Source organism: Calonectris borealis, chromosome 4, assembly GCF_964195595.1.
Source record: "Calonectris borealis chromosome 4, bCalBor7.hap1.2, whole genome shotgun sequence".
Classification (NCBI taxonomy): Eukaryota; Metazoa; Chordata; class Aves; order Procellariiformes; family Procellariidae; genus Calonectris; species Calonectris borealis.
In genome coordinates this window covers 37,274,187-37,294,060 of record NC_134315.1, presented here as the reverse complement: position 1 = coordinate 37,294,060, position 19,874 = coordinate 37,274,187, and the positions used below count along the sequence as shown (strand labels likewise).

The 19,874-nt window shown below is 48.5% G+C and overlaps 1 protein-coding gene across 1 annotated transcript in view; it reads right to left on the bottom strand.

Moving 5' to 3' along the window:
- Positions 1–11,726: 11,726 nt before the first annotated feature.
- ENPP6 (ectonucleotide pyrophosphatase/phosphodiesterase 6) overlaps positions 11,727–19,874 on the bottom strand; it is a 33,528-nt gene continuing 25,380 nt past the window's right edge. Inside the window, exons 6-8 of the mRNA XM_075149269.1 lie at positions 19,644–19,781; positions 15,488–15,611; positions 11,727–14,730 (exon numbers count right to left, since the gene is read on the bottom strand). Of these exons, the coding sequence (XP_075005370.1) occupies positions 14,507–14,730; positions 15,488–15,611; positions 19,644–19,781 (486 nt within the window). The 3' untranslated portion in view covers positions 11,727–14,506. The remainder of the gene's footprint in view (positions 14,731–15,487; positions 15,612–19,643; positions 19,782–19,874) is intronic.

The window sequence follows — 19,874 nt, the reverse complement described above, 5'->3', positions numbered from 1 at the left end:
TATTTTAGGTGATGGATGAGGCTGGTTGTTATGTGGAAAGAAATTGCTCTTGTCCAAACCCATCATGCCTTGCACTTTAAAATTTGCTTAGAAACTTGGCTTGAATTCTCTTTATACTTACTCTGCTGACAGGTACACTGAAGATCTTAAGCAAGTGACATCTTTTTGGTGAAACGTGGCCTATAACATACTTAAAATGTCTAGGGCCACTGCTTGGCTGAAGAACTATTCTCTTGCTGTTGGATCATGCCTTTCTGCTGAGAGCACTGACTCAAAACAGCAGATTTCCATCCCTCTGTATCTATCTTACATCTATGAGATAACTAGTTTCTCTCTAGACTTTCCCTTTTTCCATCAGCCTCTCAGCTGTTTCTTTAGGGTCTGTTTTTTCCTCCCAACTTATTTTCTATAATGTCCTTCTTCCATTTTATCTTTTTTCCCATCGCTCAGAATCCCCTCCTCTTCTGCTCCTTTTTGACATTTATTCTCCTTCAGGTTGGGTTATTTTCCCATGCATTACTTGACATGAGATGTCCTCTGCCCCTTTTCTCACCCTCCCCTCTCAAAATGTCATCCTATTGTGTCTTTTCCCCACTTTTCCATTACTTCCTCTTTTTTGCTCTCCGCGCTCATCAGAAAGACCTCAGAGAAGAAAAGGTGATCAGCTGCTTCAGGATAGGCGCTCCTGTCAGCACTTCCCTTCAAGCCATGCTGGTGCAGGTTTGTGTTTTTAAAAAAGTTTAGGAGTGTAAATATGTCCCCACTTTCAGTCTCTTCTCCTCTCCTCTCCTTTTCTCTCCCTCCTTTTGACTGCTGCTCCTCTTTCTGACTCTGTACTTTTCTGCCCAGCATCTTTGTGCTTTGAGGGCTCAAAGAGGAGACCCAAAACCTCAAACAACACTAGAACAACCGGTCACATTTGTCTTTCTCAGGGCACCAAGCAAGGCCGCAGGTAAATGCTTAGAAGAGCAATTATAAAAATATCCAGCTGTGCTTCTCAGAACGGCTATGAGGAAGATGGCCCTGTCTTATTAGCCTTTCCTAAACTGCAAGGAGGGAGCCCACCGCTCCGACGCTCCTGTTCACCGCAGCTGGTACATGAAGGGAGAAGGGTTTTGTAGCAGGGGCAAAGATGCTGGGACTTTGATAGCCGCCAGTGGGTTTGTGTTGAGATGGCTGAGCTCGCATTTGTAAGCAACCTCCCTCTATGCCTTTAGGTCCTCCAGTTTAACGAAGTATTTTTAGCCCAACTGTCACAGTAGTGATGAATGGGGACTGGGAACGGGAAATCCCCAGTATGTTTTTTTAAAATCTTTTCTTCTTATCTCTCATCCTAATAAGCACAGAAAACCCAACCCTATGCTGCCAGCTATTTGAAAATAAGCAAACAAGTAAATAAATCTACCAGCACATACGTGTCTGTGCGTACACTAAAATAGTTATGTACCCTGTTTCCTTTCTGTCTTTCTTATGGAAACCTGGAGCCTTTAGTTTTCAGTTCTTTGCATCTCTCTCCCTCTGCTTGTCGCTGGTAAAATTGGACTGGTTGTCCAGTAAGTGCCAAAGAGGGTCAGTCTGGCAGGAAGCTGCAGAAGTAGCATGGGGACCACTGCGTCGCTGGGTCTGCCCGCACCCATGGGTAGCTTGCGAGCCAGCTCTGGTCTGGAAGCTGTAAAGGTAACAAGCCCTGGCAAGTGGCATCTTTTAAATGAATGACACTTCATTTGTATGCTACTACCTATCAGGAGTATTCACAAGTCTAACTTTAGCCTACAAAGCTCCTTGGGTAGCTCTGTCATTAAGAAAGCAAGCAAACCTTCCGGAGGGGACAATTCAGAGCAGCCTATAGATGGAAGCTGGGGCCATTGGTCTCTCTAGACCAAGCTTAGCTTTGGGGATGTCCCCCCTCCTGCCTGCCTGCTGTGTCACTGCACCCACCAAAAGGCGCACAGGTGGTACCTCCCTCCTCCCAGACCCAGTTCAGCCCTGTCCCTGAACATCCTTCTGGGTCCTATTAGCTGGGTTTTTGGGAAATAAGGACCTAGGCGGTTAATTTTGCAGGGCAGCTTGCACAATGAAGGGATTTGAATGCAAACCATACCCCGTGTTCCACGTACCTGGAACCTGCCATCGCTAAGTAGCTGTGGTCCCCACCACATGTGCACCACTACGCACCTACTGCTGGGCAGCGACTGCCAGGAGCAGCCGTCAAGGTTGCAACTTGAGGGCTCGGAAGGTCAAACCTCAGAGCTGGGTGTGCCTCAGTGTCATGAGCAGTGACGGGGACGGGGATGGCAGGGAAGGGTGTTTGCCCTCATGGCTACGGTGGGTGAATGCTGCCCCTGCCCCCGTGGCGAGGCCCCCCTCCTCCCTCCGCTCCTTGCAGCCGGTTGCCCAGCCCACCCCAGTCGCCTCCAACCGAACCCAGGTCTCGGCTCCCTCCCTGGAGAGCCGTGGGGCCCCAGCCCGCCCCCAGCACGGGGAGGCCGTGGGGGAAGAGGCTCCTCCGTCCAGTTTAGCGCTTGTCTCTGGCTCGGGCCCAAAGTGAACCTGCCAGAGAAGCCGCAGTTTAACCGGCTTCTGCTGGACACAAGGTGGTGGTGACTTTCAGATGCTTGCAACCGGGCCAGCTGTAACCCTGATCCAAGGCATGGCCCTGGCAGAGCTTCTCAGTAAAACAGTAACCACTTTTTTTTTCCCCTTTTTTTTTAGTCTAGACAACACAGCATATTTTTTTCTCTTCTAAAGGAGTGCTGAGGCACCTTGCCTGAAACTTCCCTGGAAACTGGGTTGAGGCAGAGGTCTCGCCGTCAGCCGTGGTCTGCGGCAGAAGCATCAGTCAGGGGAGGCACCACGAGGAGGAGAGGGACAGGGGCCTCCTTGTCCATCATGGTGCAAGCGCACGAGGCCACCCTGGTGCCCAGCCCGAGGAGCAGAGGTGCAAAGCCCACAGAGGGACCCCAATCAGAGCCCAGGCCGCCTGCCTTGTCCCATGGAGGAGAAGGACATGGCCAGCCCACATGGTAGGAGAGGAAACCTAAAAAGCTCCTCAGCTCTGTTGTTCCCCTGCCGTCCCTTGGCTCCTGCGCCCGGCAGGCTGGCTCCCCTGGGAGCCCTCCCCGGCAGCACAGGCAGCACTAGCATCCCGTCTTCTCCTTCCCACTTACTTCTGAAGTAAGTCATTTTTCTTCCGACTGTAGTGTTTTATTTGTAAGTAGTCACCAGTGGACCCTGGAGATTTATTATTCATTCACAATGAAGAAACTCAAGAGTCCTCAGCTCTAAGGCAGCCAATATATTTATTGTTCCTCCTTAAAGGTAGACCCTTTGCCTGTTATGGTTTTATTATTACCTATAACCCAGTATGGAGAGACAGTATTTCTCATGCTTTGCTGTTAGACAGCAGATAACAGTTTCACCAAATCACAGCTTGTACAGAAAAAACAAAATGAGAAGCCCACTTATTTTTTAAGATAGAAGTAAAAAAAAAAAAAAATCCCAGAAAACTAAAGCCTTACAGAATGACAAACAGTTTTGAAAAGCTCTTTCGCTGCATTTAAAACATTCGCCTGGAGACGAGTGGACTTTCCTTGAACCAGAAACTAATAAAAGACTATTGCCTTAAAATATTTAGACCATTGCAGATTTCAGAACCGTTTGTCTTTCTAAAAATGAGCTGCTTGGGATGTTGCTGAGGAGGAAGCTGCCTTTTTGACACCAGATTAGTAGCAGGGCTAACTAATCATCAGGTCCAGCCAGTGGAGACCACCAGCTTCAGTCTCAAGACAGAGCAGAGCGACTGAATTAGTCCCACATGTCAGGCTAAAAAGGAAGACCATTGGCATTTATTTTTTGGTAAAAAAGAAGAAAATAATCTCTGGACTATACTGACAGGTAGTGTGTGAATTCTGTGTCTCATGACTGCTGCCTTGTGCCATGGATTATGCAGACAGTGGTGCAACCCTGGCGTGGGTCTCCATGAACAGAGGGGTCAGCAGCCGACCAGCTTCTGCCCAGATTTCTTCCAGATTGGGACCTCGTCAACTTGAGGTGAAGAGAAGGAGGGTGGATGCTCTTCCCCAGAAGGAGAACAAGGGAATCAGAGTATCAGGGCTTAAAAAGTCGAGAGATTTCAGTAAGGCAAAGAGGAAAACTCAAAGAGGGCAGAGGAATATGAAGGTGTACTTCAGTAGCAGGGGAGTCCCTGTGGGACCAGGAGTTGGAGAAGAAAGACACGAACTGAAGACAGAAGGCAAAAAACTTCACATTACATGGAGGTCGAAGGATCCTGGGCTCCCAAAAGCCAGCTGAGGCAGGGAACTACATGTGCCTGCCTCTGTGGTTTGTACAGACCTAAAATAAAGAGCAATCGATGCTGGAATATTCTGACACGTGCCTGTGGTTGTGCCGTAAGGATGCGGTGTCCCTGAGCGATGCCCAGCCAGGAGCCGGGGTGCAGCGCTGCCGCTGGCAGCCGGGGGCTGGCTCCCCCGGAGGTGCCCCATTTGCAGGGGGAGTGGGATCCTGGAAAAAGCCCTGCGGGAAGGGATGGAGAGGGATCCCGGCAGGGCTTGCCTGGCAGTGTTGCCACGGGTGTTCCTCCTCTCTGCTGCCGCCGAAGTGCAATGGCCCTCCTTACTCCTGGGTACCTTCTGGCCTGAAGAACAACTTGCTGTCCCTCACCCTTGAGGTAGGAACTAGCCACAGCTTGCAAAACTGGCGGGGTGCTCGGCGCTTCTGGTGATTTTCCCTTCTGCTCAGGCAGCCCCCTAAAACACAAGTCATAATTGCTTGTCTCAACCCATCAGCCTTCCCCCTCCACGTGTGCATGGGAGGTTTCTGCTCATGAAGATTTTGCACACCCTCAGGGTTCTCACATTCGTCTTGGAATAAAACCTTCTCCCTTCTTTCCCTCCATTCCTATCGTACGTGCGATAACTTGCTGTTTGTTCCCTTGTAAAGGCTGCAGAGCGCCTCCGAGCTTAGTTTGCATCCAAAAAACCATCTCCTTTCTCCAGCAGGAGAAGGTCCATGATGCATCCCAGATGTTTGCACGTGGCAGCAGCCTCCAGACACAACAGATTACAGGAGGGAGATGGATAAGCAACGAGCAATTGCTTCTCCCTGTGCCCCTTCTCCGAGGCGGGAGGTTTTGGCACTGGCTCTATTTACCACACTGGTGTATGAAACCTTTTAAACGTCAGTCGGAGGCGTCTCTGTTTCTAGCCATGGTTGTCACGGGGAACTGGAGGGGGGATGCAGAACAGTTTCAGATCATTATATAAGATTCATCTTATATCTTCTCTTTGGTTACCTCCTGCCAGCTCCAAATTAGCCCATTCCCGTCCCTTCAAACAGAAGACAAGTGCTGGCTGAGACCGTCTCTGCCCTGCAGCTGCTCTTCGTGTGCTCACAACAGCCTCGGGCTGTGTTCATGGCTCTCTCCGGTTGCCTCCTGCTTCCCACCCATGCAGGATTTTTGGCAAGGACTGCATTTTGGGGCCGGGTTTGTTACCGGCCGGCTGGGGCCATCCTCCCTGGCCGAGGCCCTGGATGCCGAGCTTGTTATGAGAGATTATTCAGTTTTAGGATGCGTTTTTTTATACAAAAACTGTTAGGCCAAACAGGGTCTCTGTGCTGCAATGACTACCTATGCTCAAGCATAAAGACACTGTGAAGGGCTATTTCCCGCGGTGAAGCTGCCCACCTGCTTTGTACCTGTCCCGCTGGCTAGGACGGCACTGGTAGGGCTGTCACCACCCACGCTGGTGACAAACAGCAAGGCTTGTGGGGGGGGTGGACACAGAAAGAGAACTCCTTTTACATAAAAATTTCCCATGCTTCATCAACACCGTGCTGGAAATAGGGCCAACGAAAATAAGATTTTTTTCAAGAAAGAAGTGGCTTAAATACTCAGCTTCACAGAGACAGGCGAGGGGCTGAGCCGCTCATCACTAGAGATGTTTTTCTTTTTATTTAGAGGTTGAAACTGGTAAAGACCTTGTCCACTCTCCCATGCTATCAGCAGCTTCGAATGAAACACTGTCGTGCTCTCCTTCCCGGAAGGATTACTGTATGCCAAAGCTTAACGTTAGCGGAAGCAATCCTTTCCTATGGACAAGGGGAGAGAAAAACCAAACAAGTCATCTATAGCGATCTGTGTTGACAGCTTTTTCTGAGAAAAAGTCCATATAATTCACAGCGGGAAAGATATTTGTATCAACAAATTACTTCGGAAGAACAGACTTTGATGAGGCAAATGGGACCAGCCCCCCAGCCTGCACTTTGGTAGAAGGTAATTTCTAGTATCCCAGTGATACCTCACACCCGCTGGATGTGTGGAGAGAGGCAGGGTAGGGGGAGATGTGGGAGGAACAGCATGGAGAAACTGTGATGACAATCATGGTCACATCCTTTTCCAAATGGGATGACGGGCTCCAGCTTGTACTGATTCATAGTTTGTTTTTGTGGCACTATTTATAAATCTGCTAATACGTCCTAAATGGTAACCCTAATGGCAAATTACAAATCCTTCATAATTTGACTTGTATCTGAATTATTTTATGTGTTTTCAGTGGGAAAAATAACCATTATCTTGACTGACTCAGAACAGTGAACGCTGGAGACCATGAACTGGTTGGGAACGATGAAGCACTGTATGTGAAACCTGGCTGGAGATGCCTGTTGGATCGGAGCAGACCTGGCTCTCGTTGGAGCTGATTTGGGAAAATCCACCCTCGATCTCAGCCCCTTGCCTTGCCCTCATCACGGGGTACCACAGGCGTTTTCAGAGGTGCCCATGCCATCAGCTTCAGACATCCCCGAACGCAGCTCTCCTCCGGGCACCGGGGGAAGCTGTGGGACGCGTGGGGCAGCAGCCTCTGTGGTTTGTGGGGTCCTTCAGTGAGGGCTTCATTGGGAGCTTGCCTGTGGCAGGCGCAGGGCAGCTCTCCAGGGCAGCAAGGACGCGTGGCTGTCACAGCTTTGCCCATCCCACATGATGAGGCACTTCACCCACCACAGAGCAAACCCCTTCGCAGAGCAGGTCCTGTTTCATTCGCCTCGGCTCCTACGCCATTAATTTCTCCATCTTCCTCCTTTGTATTCATTTCTTAAGCTGCTTTAGCTGTCACATCTGCACACTTACCAGCTGGTTTCCCATTTTTAATTGCCCTCAGAGGGCTTCTTCAAGAGCCACACCTGCTTTTTTGTGGGCCTTAATTTGTCACTGTCCAAACCAGAGCAGCGAGCATTTAAAATTCAGCCTCTATGACTGCGTTGTATTTCTTCAAATGCATGATTAATTGCTGGGCCTTTACAGGCTGCATTCAGCTATTTCTGCATAAAACAGTCTTTCTTTTGCTAGAAAGCTCCCCACATTATGGCTATTAAATATCTTCTTGTCAGTGGGACTTGTGTTTGTTCATCCCATTTGTTGCAGGAAGAGGCTGTATGAAATGCAAAGAGAAAGCTCAGGGCTCTCTCCATTTTATTCGATTTAGAGAAAATTGAAAAAAAGTTATTTGTCTTTTTCAAAACTATTCTTATAAGGAAACATCTGAGATTAGGGCAGGAGGGGACTTTCCAGGTCATCCCATCCAGCCCCCGCAGCGGTGTAGGCAAGCAGGTTGTATGATCCAGGTCATAAAGTTCTTGAACTCCACATTGAAAGACATTAAGCTTTTTTTTGTCCTCCTTCACAGCTGCTACGGGAAGGCTACTTTAAAACCTTATTTTTAAGCCCAAAGTGATTTCCTTATTAAATCCATGCTCAGAGCAGCCTTCCATGGCTGGACAAGGGGTGCTTTCCCTCTCTTACAGCATCTTCTCAACCGAGATATGTGCGGGGTGCGGGACGTGGCCGGCTGGGGTTACCCCCTCCCACCTCTGGGATCCTCGGGGAGAATCAGTGAGCTGCAAGCTGAAAACCACAGTGCTACCGACTCTGGCAAACACAGAAACGAAGTCTGGCCCCCAAAAGCCCTACCAATATGGGGAGGATGTGGAAGAAGTAGCTAGAGAGAGAGATTTACAGGTGGATGGATGGATACATAGGCAGGCAAATAAGCTTGCCAAATTTTGAATTTGCCAGAGCCTCCTTCTGCCCAGGGGTCATGTAGAGGGTGGGAGACTCCTCTCAGAAATCAGAAGCAGGCCCCTCCTGAGTCACTTTGCATGGCCATGGCCTGCAGGGGCAAAACTAACCTGAACAGGGGAGCACAAAAGAGTGATTGCCAATGTTTTAGCACCGTAGCCTTCAGCATTCTGCAGCCTTTGCAATGGCGGGTGCCAGCTCAGTCTCCCTTTTTCTGTCCAGCAAGGAAGCAATGCAGGTGTCTCCAGCCAATTTTGAAGCTTAATTAGTATTCAACAAGCGATATATATAAGTGCTGAGTAATGTTTTAACATATTATTAATTTCTCGAGAACAACAGAAGGCTGCTGAAGAGCCATCAGTGCCCACTCCCGTAATCATAGAAAATTGGTCATGCAGGAGATGCCCACGCAGCCCCGGCGGAGGATACTGATGCCTGGGGGCCGGCTGCCTGCGACCCCTCAGTGCAGGACACAGGGGCAGCTCCTGTGCACATGCCGGTGCACCTCGCTCCTGAAGGCTGCTACGATCCTGATATTAAAATGTTTGCTGCAGCCAAGGAAGGAACAAAAGGAGCTCCCTGGAACTCAGCTAAGTCCTGATCCATGCTGGCACAGGAGGTAGGCACCACATTTCTCCTCCTCAGCCCTCTCTCCTCAGCCCTCCTTGCTGTTTCCTTGCTGTCTTTTATTGCTTTAATCAGAGCCCCCCCCCGAGCTGATGAAGGCTCAGAGTCCTCCTGTGCAGCACTGCTGGGACTGCCTAACCGGAGGGTGCCGCGTTTAACATAGAGCGAAGCTGCAAGTGAGAACGAGTAACGGAGCAAGGAGCTGCATCGCCCAACCCTCTCCCCTCTTTTACATACGTATTTTGTTTCCCACTAGTGGGATCAGGCTTTAATAATAACAAAAGCAGCTCTAGATGCAGCCCAAGTCCTCTGTATATCCAGCTGATTCCTGTCAAGGATCATTAAGGGCCACGTAAACACCCACATCTCTTTCTGACATTAGGGCAGAAGCAGACAGGAGGCAGGGCAGGAGGCTCACTCAGGAAACTACACGGAGGCAGCAGGTTTGGGGGGGAAGGGGTGTCTTGGTGTTGTGGGAGGGGGAATCAGCCACAGAGTAAAGTGTAACTGAAAGAGAGTTAAAGGGGAGAAAGAGAAAAACCTGCAATGAGAAACACAGAATGAAAGAAAAGTCCCAATTCTTGCTTTGTGTGCTACAACCCTCCTGTCTAAAACTTACTGATTTCTTCCACCCCACCCCCCCCACCTAAATCACCCCATTTTTTGGCGGGAAGGCCGCGGTTTTCTCCCCTCCTCTGCCAGGAGGCGGAGGGTGGTCGCGGGGCGCCCCCAGACCCGGCTCTGCCTGTGGCGCCCCGGGCGGCCGGCAGGGGGCGCCGCCGGGCCGGGCACGCCGGGCCGGGGCGAGGCCGGGGCCGCCCGCGGGGTCGCCGCCGACAGCCCCCCCTCATCCAGAGGGCTCCTGCCCCGGCGAACCCAGCCGCGATGTAGGAGGCCGCACCCTCTGCGGCCACCTCTTGCTGGCCGTCAACACCGAACCAAGGGGCAAACACGAGCATAAGAGCAGCGTGTGGGGAGATCTCCGCTCCCAGGTCGCCTAGGGCCTTTCCCCCAGCGAGGGCCGAGCTGCCGCCTCCTCTCCTCAGCCCGCCGAGCCGGCGGAGCAAATACTGGTGCTTCAGTACTGCTGCTGATGATGGACGCCTTCCACCCCGAAGCGGGAGCTTATCTGCGGGCCCAGCGGGTGACGCTTCCCAGCCAGCCAGGAAACCGGTAGAAGCGGTGGAAAAAGGCGGCCTTGCGGTGTGGCGGTGTGGCCCCGAGGAGGCATTCACCTCGTACCGGGGCGGGGGGCCGTCAAACAGAGGGCAGGCAGGGTTAGGGAGAGACCCGGGCAGGTCTGCTGGCAGCTCGCGGTGATTTTCTGATGAAGTTGGGCTGGTAGAGCGGAAACCGTGTCGTTGGTACAGAGTTGCCAGGTTTGGGATAACGTTAGGCCAGTTTGGAAGTCCGTAGCGACTTCCATATAATTCAAATTGTACCAGCGTAATGTATACAGCTGTAAACATCTGTACGAAGCTTGAGAATTATGGTGTCCAGTCAACTGTAATTCTGAAATGTTCTTCTTTTTGAGCACTCCACAATAACCTTCCTTTAACATAAATGTGTTTCAGTACCTACACAAAAAACGTTTTTCCATGTAAGTGAAAGTTGTCTTTCAAAACAGCTATTAAAGACTCATTATGCTAAAATGGAGGGTTTCAAACTTTTCCCTTCATTAGGCCATGTTTTCTTTAAAAATTCCCATTCGATTTGCAGCTGCCTGCCCTCTTGCCACAGCCTTACAGGGAAAAGGAGGAGGGCGAAATGTTACATGGAGCTTTTCCAATGCCTTTCCCTTCACGGTGCCCAGAGCTCATTTGGTCTGCATCTCCCCCTAAGGTGTGGAGTTTAACGTCTGACGTATGTTTTGACTTCTACTGAGCAGTTAGGAGACAAGGAAGGTGGCCAGCACCACAAAATCTCTTAATTTCCCCCTTAGTTGTGAAGTCCTGGTACTTGTGGAGGGCTCTGGCCAGCGTCTGGGCTGATAGGAAAGTGTCTACGTGAGTGCAGTCTGTGTGGGCCACACGGGCTGCATCCCGAGGGATGCTGGAGGGCTCATCCGCCGAGCCCTGGCCAGTTGTGCCATCTACATGGCCACCAAACTCATTGATAAAAAAGACTCAGCTTATTTAGGTGGGAAATTGCCATTTTTGGCACTGCTACGTGGAGCTGACTGAGACTGACTCCCACGCTGTCCCCATGCAGACAGTCCCTCAGCACCCTCCTTTTCACGGGACCCATGTTCATGGGTCTACCCTCTCCGGGCAGACCTTGGCAGTGCTGCCAGTGCAAAGGTAGTCCTGATGTGAATTAAAGGACTAATTGGTATACCTGAGGTGCTTTCCTGGACTTGGCTTCTCTTCCATCATCCTCCCCCTGCCCCTGTGGTCAGTTAATGTAAGGAAAACAAGATAAATTCTACTGAGTAAGTTTGGAGACTTATTTCTATTAAATCAATCTGTTCCATGAACATCGCTGTCGGTTTGTGGAGCTTCAAGCAGGAGTAGGGCCCCTTGTCCTTGAGGCCCCTAATGTTGGTTTTTGAGGTCTCGTTGCCATTTGCACCACCTCGTCCTGGGAAGCGGGGTGTACTGTGAGGGCTCCAGAGCCAACTGAACCCTGGTACCAGTGACAATGCACCTGACTTCTGTGCAAGCAGCTGATGCGATGGTAACAAGGTGGGCTTGGAGAAGCGGGTCTGCAGAGAGCGTCCAAGGCTCACCTCTCAGGAGAGCAAAATGGTTTGTCATGTCCATTTGCTAGTGTGAATTACATGTCCCTGGATGGATGTTCAAAAGGTTAAATATTGAAGTACAGCTGGAAAAAAGGACTTCATATACAAGCTACAGTATCTCGTGTGATGTATTTAATGTCCCTAATTTACATGCTGACAACCTTGCCATTTCTAAACAATGTTATCATTCATCCTTCCAATGATTAATCAGCACAAGCTTCAAACACTTTATCACACTTTGATGCAGCAATCAAACAAGAAAGGCAAGGTGTTACAGGGGTGGGTTTATTGTTTCTTTTTTTTTTTCCAAAAATCTTACAGTATTTACAAAAAGATGCATTTTTTTTTCTAACACCATTCTTAGAATTATTCACTCATTCACAATCGGTCATTGTATAAAAACATCATTCAGAAACAGGTTTTAAAATACACCCACCTCCGTTGCATAGCATACAGAAAAATAGGCGAGAGTCAAGACACTAGATTTTTGAATGAGAATGTGAACTGATTCAGAAGTACAACATTTCTGAGGAAGAAAGATGCACTTCTCAAAAAATAATCAGCTGTAGTTCTCCTGAAGCTAATGAGCTTCTTGTAGGTCTACTGTCAAATTCCCCTTTCACAGATCAAGTATCTTCTGAGGTGTATTGCCATACACACAATGCTTGCATTAAGGTCAAACAAATCCTACTGCAATTAGAAGATTTACTCTGCAGTATTTGCATGCGGACACGGACAAAAATGAGTTGCACAAAGTACTCCCAGGGATCCACGTTGCTTTCGAGTGTCATGGTCCATCCCTGGAACAACTCAGTAGACCCAATTTGTTATTTCCAATTTCTGCTTGTATAATTGAGAATCTGAATATAGCCTTACACTTTTGGGATCTTTTCTTCTGTAAGAGGACCTTGGGGTCTGTTCACTCTAAGAGTTAAAACGGCAGGCTATGGAGGGATTAGCAGGTATTGACTCTATCTATCCTGCTGATTTTCAAACAACCAAATGACTAAATTACCAAGTTTTATCTTGTATACTGATAATTTTTTCACCTTAAAAACGTGCTCTAGTGAATTCATTGAGCCTGGTCCATTAAAGAGCAACAGGGAACTCTGAACAATAGGTGCTTGTTTTACAGCTACTTGCAAATGCTTCGAAAGCACTAAATTGCCTTTTATACTCAACAGTCTAATAACAAAGACTGATTTTCTCCCTTTTTTTCCCCAATTGATTTGATGGTTCACTTGAGCTTTAAAAACACATTACATAAATCTTTACAGCTATTACAGAAGTCTTTTGTCAAGTTTAATTTGGTCGTCTTTTTTTTTTCCCCCACAGTGTAATCATTCACCCTTAAGCTCACTGTACCACACATAGCTGGATCGTGCTTGACTTGGATCCACAGGAATAGTAAGTCCTAGATGTTTATTTTGCATGGGGAGGGACCTAAATCCTTCCAAAGGCAGTTTGTCACGGAAAGCTCCTGGTTCAGAGGTATATCAGAAAAAGCGCTGAGCACTCCCGAAGGCATTGCCGAAGGCCACAGCCTCCCAAAGAGGAAAGGACACTTTGCAGGGTCAGACCCTTACAGCCCTGTTTTAGACGAGCTTATTTCATAGTAGAAATTTAATGATGTAAAAAGAACATCTCTCTAATGACCCACCACGGCATACATCCATTCATCTCAGTGTGTAACACCCAGGACTGTGACAACTAGACGATTTAACAATTAAGTGAAATTAATCTTCTGAGTTAAGAGACCGTGGTGGTGGCTTTGCTGCCAGCCCTGTGTTGAACATTGTCCCAGGGTGGATCCATGGCTGCGCTGGAGTGAATGAGTAGGGGCAAAATCAGGTTTTTCAGGGATTTAATATATCTGCCACGTTGATGTTTTCAGGATTACATCATCCATTTGACTTAATCTTCAGAGGCATTACCTCTGACAACAGCTCCATCCTCTCCTGCTATTTAACTTTACCGTTACAACTTTGTTCGGGCTTGAAAGCCCGTGGTGGAAATATTAGCTAGGATTAACTGAGAAGGTGGGAGATCTATCAGTGTAGACCTCTCTCCCTGCTGCAGAATAAAGGGGAACGCGCTGCTCACCGGGCAGAGGTGTAGAGAGCAAGAGCTGGTAGAAAAGCAGTAAGTGTTGAAAAACCTTCAGAAACACAATTGGGTACAAAACCCCCAATCCTGAGCAGGTGATACTATCTCCACCAGGAGAAGCAGAGAGGCTGTTAAATGCTTCCTCATCCTACTTTCTCCTGACCCCGGTGTGTCCAGATGCCGTTTCACTTTCTTCCTGGTTTTGAAGTGGAGGATTCACTCCCCTTTCCCAGGCCCCCCCGCTCCCTGCTGCGGCCCCTGAGGAAAGCCCAGCCCTGGAGGCGTGCAGGGCCAGGGCTCACTTTGGGGAAAACGAAGAAGGAAAAGCTGAGAGAAGTAGGATGCTCTCACTGCTCTCCTGCCAGTCCACCTCACTGGGCATTATGATCACTGAACAAAGCGCTTAGCTCTTTGAAGAAGGGGTCAGTATAGACGGGGCTTGGCTGGCACTGTAAGGAGAAGGTGGGGCTCAGCTGGTGGTGGAGCTGGAGATGAAGGAGTGAATCGGAGAGAACCCAGTTAAATGCACAGAGGTCTATCTCCACTCCTGAGCTTCTCAGCACCAGGAGCCAGGGTGAGCCTCTCAGTTAAAGATGCTGGGGTAAGATGCGTTTGATGCTCAGAGATCTCCACGTGCACCCACCAGAAAATTTTGTGGATAGCCGGCCGGGATTCTGCTCTCATTGCCAGTGCTGTAAATCCAGAGAAGTGACCCCGACTTTCCTGGCTGTGTTTACAGCAGCACAAAACCTGTCTTCACGTTATAACCGCTGTAAAAGCAGAATGGGTCAGATTCACGCCTGGTGGAGCATGATGGAGGAGTGGGGGGCAGCACTCTATTAATGAAGTTATTATTCAAATGAAGAACTTAAAAAAAAAAAAAGAAAAAAAAAGAGAAGGATGGAGTTGCTGGTGACACTGACTGACATTGTTTGGGATCACAGTAAGGAGATCTGCTCGGCGAACAGGGAGAGCAGAGCTAGCGCCAGGACGCAGCTGCCGCGCGGGGGGAGCGGTGCCAAGGGGGCCGTGTTTCGGAGCATGCACTCCACCCTGGACCAGGAGCCATTGTTGGGCAGCGGCTGTATTCCTGCCAGGCTGCACATGATGTTGTAAACATCCACGGATCTGATGGGAGGCGCTCGGAAGTTGGATCGGAAATCTGCAGGGAAAACAGGCGAAGAGAGGAGTTGGTGTTGTACGGCTTGGGGCTCAGCTCCTGAAACACGGGGCACTGCGGGGCAACATAGCTCAGCAAAAACATTTTAAATGTTTTAATTCATTATTTTTACTTCTAGTCCGATTTTATTCTAAAAACTAAAAAAGAAAAATTAATTAAATTATTCAGTACAGGAGCTACTTTACTGTGTATGCTTGGTAGATTTAATAGCCTGAAATAATTGTATTTCACATTCTGCTTTGCTTTTGCTCCTGTCTGCAGTCGCAGCCTGGTGCTCGGCAGTGTTTTCCACTGATGAACTGGAAATCAGGGGTTTTGCATCTGCCCATCGGACAGGTGGGCGGGGTATGCTGCAACCTTCCCAAAGAAAGTGCTCTGCGCTAGTGAGTCCGAATCCACCAACAAGAGGAGAATTCATGTGTTTCAAACAGAATTAAAAATTTAGGCCAGTCTTGGAAAATAGGGCAAAGGGATAGAGTCACTGTACTGGGATGTCGGAGGGGGGCTGACCAAATCCCTTCATGTCTCTCTGCCCTGTTTCTCCAGCTATCAAACAGACGTAGAGCTAGAAACCTTCCTGGCATCCAGCCATAGTGAGGAAATCCTGCCATCTATTTGTAATTTTTGGGCGTCGCAGAGTGCCACATCAGGGTCCTGATGTGCCAGGGCTGCCGGGGCGCTGGGGCAGGGGCCGTGAGGCTGCGAGGGGAGCAGGGCACCAGGGACGGTGGCATTGTACCTGGCCCGTAGGCGAGGAAGAAGCCTCTCATGTCCATGAGCTCGTTGTCATAGCCGTGCCAGCCATTCTGCCAGGCATCCTTCTTCCCCGTCCCGTTCTCCCAGAAGGGCAGCTTGTCCCTGCTCTGGGCGACAACAGCAGAGCGCGGTTAGTGCCCGCCTGCCAGGTTGTGCGTGGTGTGCCATGGGGCACTGTGGTGTGCCACGCTGTGTCTCCGTGTGCTGTACCACCCCACCAGGCCCCGGCACCGTGCCGTCAGCTGCACAGGGGCTCATCACCAGGAGGGGTGACCCCTGGCTTTGCCGTCTCAGCGAGTAGCCATCTCCTGGCTGAGCGGGGAGGACAACTCTCACTCATCAAATTTCTGCTGTGAGCACGAAGTGTCACAGCCGTACGTGACACATGCAAGCAAGGTGGTGTCCCTCTCGTGCTGCATGCTAGCAGCTGCGCTCTCCCACCCAGTGCCACACACTCCCATGGGTTTGATGGTGTGTTGTTCTGCCTGACATGCCATTGGCACCATAGAAAAAGAAGCCATTTTTGCTCCATTTGACTAGTCAGCCTAAACAATACAAATATCACGCCTACTATATACTTTCTAATTATTATTATTTCTTCTCCCTGATTGTTTTAGTATTAAAGCAATGAGGTTCTTTCCAGGGAATGCAGGCTCAGACCTAAGACAGTCCCCTTCTCCCTGCCATAGACCACTCTCAGTTTTCTCTCCCTGCTAAGTGTCCATGCTTTAATAATTTGTCATCATAATTCTTGTTTTTCCTTGCCCATATTGCACTTAAGTCATACTTTTAAATTCCTTCCTTACTTTCTCCTGCTCCGTATTAATAGCTCTTACCAGACTACCTAGAGTAGTGCCGTATCCTGGCCCACTCGGGAGCAGCGGTCCCTAGGGGCTGCTCAAAATGCTGGACCCACCCCCTCCAAGAGTTTCTCTTGTCCCATGCTCCCTAGGGATGGCAGCAGACGTGACACTCCAGTTAGCCCCAAAACTATGGCAGGAACTTCACTTAGACAAAAAACATCAGCTAACAATTCGTTAGGCCCCTGGCATTGATTTCTCCGATGGTTACAGAGAAGGAGCTCCAGTTCCCTAAAGCAGCCAGGTCTGGGCTTCACACTCTGGCACAGGAGCACAGAAGACGCCCCAACAGAGTCTCCCACATTCCCACCCTGGGCAAGCGGTGCCACAACCCTTGCAGATGATGAAGCAGATTGACCGAGGATCCCTTTCCTTTTACAAACTTTTATTTTGTCTGATTTTTGTTTTCCGCCTCTGCCCAAGAAGAAAATTGACTGCGTGCAGGAGCACTGAGGACAGCAATGATTATGGCTATGAGGTGTAGCTCTTCCGACTGCTTTCCAGGGGAACCCCAGGAGTATCCCTTGCGTTTCTTCGTATGTAATAGTCAGCAGATGTACCAGATAATTAACCAATTTTAGCTGACAAATTAAATCTTTTTCCTTGTCCCATCTATTTCACTGACAGCGTTCAGCGCAAGCCAAGGAGGAAATGGACTCCTTCCCCTCTTCCTATTGTAACACCTCCTTATGCTGTGGCTCTGCTTACTGCGCTTCCCAGGGACTAATTGTCACTGGGCTGCTCACCATTAGGCAACCTGTACAGCATTTGTTAGCATCAGCTCCAGACAAGCCAAGTCACATCTAATTTGTGGTGTTTCTTTGGCAGTATCATGACATTGCCGAAGCTACACCCCTCCACGGTCCTGTCAGATGTCGTAGACTCAGCTGCTTCCCCAGGAATGTGACACGCAGGAGGCAGTGCGCCTCTCCATCACCCACCCAGACACCAGGAGATACCTACTCGCACCTAGACGTGCAGTCAAAGGCACAGTCATTTCCATTATTTTTGCTCCTAATTGGGTCAGAAAACATGCTACTTTCTTTCACAACTGCAGCTGAAGAGAGAGCTTGTGAAATGGAGCCGTTAACAGCAGTAGCTTGAGGGAAAGGGCTGTGCGAGTATCTCAGCACTGCCCTTCTAGAGCATCAGGCTCTGCCTCCCAGCAAACCCCACAAAGCCCTGGGGCTTCTTGGGGGCCAGGGCGCCAGCAGCACCCCGACATGCCTGCCTTGGCCAGCCCAAATGGGACAGAGGACTCAACCGAGACATTCATTTTTCACGCTCAACCTGAGCCTGGGCTAGCACTGCTCCTCAAAGACGAAGCAGGTGTGTCTGGGACTGCTGACGATGGACTTTTCCCTGCATGTGCATGTTTAGAAGCTGTACAGCAATTGCTCCCTAAAACTTGGGAAAGTACACTGGGATGGGTATAGGGTGAGCACGCAGCCCTGAGGGCTAACGGCATTGTTGCACGCAGGAGAGCAGCTGGGGGAAATTCTGCTCAAAGGATGGGGACCACTCACTCATGCGGAAGTTAACAAGATAATGTTGGCAGACCAGCTTCCATACAGGCGGAGGTGTGTGAAATGCCTCCTCATCCTGCATTAACCAAAATGTGGATGGGCTTTTGTTCCTATGCTACTTGCTGGGGAAAAAAAACAACTTCCCAGATACATCCCCTTTGTCTCTCAAAAAAAAAAAAAAGAAAAAAAAAAAACCTTTTTCAAACAGTTTATAGCTATCCACTAGCCGACAGAGAGTTAAAACACCCCGCGAGCGTGATAGGGAAGAGCTGAACGTCCTCTCTTCAGTGGTTTAGGCAGGAAGTATAATAGAAGGCTCAATTATTGCTTTAAAAATATGACAGGAAACTTTCATGTTCACATCCCATTCACAGATAATGAAAATGTACCGAGGAGAAGGAAAATCTGACAGCATTAATGAGAGGACATTCTTGAAAATCAGAAACAATGGGAAGGAATGGGCAGAGAGACAGAAATAATTACCATAGCAGCAGTGTTTGCTGCACTGTTATTAAGGTTTGTCAGAGTTTCAACAATTTTTTTAAAGTGCATTTTTTTTTACAGAATATGTAAAAATGTTCTGTGTTGAACTTCTGTACAAAAGAGTTTAGTTGTAATTTTTTAAAATCATTTTGGCAAAAATGTTTCAGATTCCCATTTTACATGACTGAATCTTAACTCTGGCTTTTTTATATTTTTTTTAAACCAGAAATGTGGTGCTTACCCATCCGTACTCAAAAGCAATTGGGTTTTTTTAGAGGTGCATTTTTATTCAGCTGTAGAAATTATTATCCTAAAGTCAGGTTGGCTAGTGAGAAATGTGGTGGTGTGGAGCATCTTGAGCAAAGCCTGGTGAGCAGCAGCTCTGAGGATCATGAACGAAGATGTTCAACTGAGTTACAATAATCTGCAAGGCAATGATGGGTAATGACTGTGCTGGGACTGAAAAAACCCAGGACTCCTTGGTTCTGTTGCCAACTTACTGACTTAATGTATGGCCTTGGGCAAATCACTTAGTACTGCTCCTCAGTTTACCCACTTAGAAGATGTATAAGTTGCCTCACCCTCTGAGCTGTGGTGAGGTGCAGTTAATATCTGTAATGTGGAGATGCTCAGTAGCAACACAAGTACAAAATAACAACAACAACAATAATTTATAGTAACAAAATAAGTTGGTGTGAAAAACTTCTTCAAGTGCAAGTCTAATCGATTCTCTGCTTCACGAGCTGTCAGATTTCAGTGTGCACTGGCTATCTCTGAGGAGTAAACCCCCAGCCTGACCCTTTTGAGACTGGAGGGCTTGGGAGAAACAGGGCATTTTTAGGACAGAGTCTGGTGGGTGGGAAGCCAGGCAGAAGAGAAAGTTACCACAAAGTACTGCTGAATGGAGGGATAGTAAGGTCTTGAAATTGAAACACTCTTTCTGTGTCTGAGATGAAGGTAGATGGGCAGGGGGAAGGGGAGTAAAGCAACAGAACTGGAATGGGAAATACAAAAACTCCTCCTGCTTTATGACAATGCAGAAAAAAGAAACCGTCTTGACTATTTAACTTTGTCTACCTTCAGCATAGCTGCCATGCCTTTACGCTCTTTTAAGCACACAGCAATATTTGACATTAGTTTTGCAGTCAGCCCAAGTAAATGATGTGACACTTTAACTCAATGCCCAGCATAGAATTGTACATTTTTCATATTGTTTTCATATATTGCACCTTTTCACATTCATGTCAAGTATTTTGCTTCTATACTTTACCTCTACTATGAACCATCCTTCCTCAGCCACAAGAGTTAGAGGAGCCACAAATTTTCCTTTTTTGTAGAAAAACCTGTCTGGAATATCCTGTACGTTATAAACGTTCATGTGTTCCACAGCTTTCAATTTTTGATATATCTGCAAAGAAAACGAATGTTAGGACACCATATGTCTGTAAAGAGCGTATACGCACCTATGGGTACATGGAAACACCTGGATTTGTAAAATGGC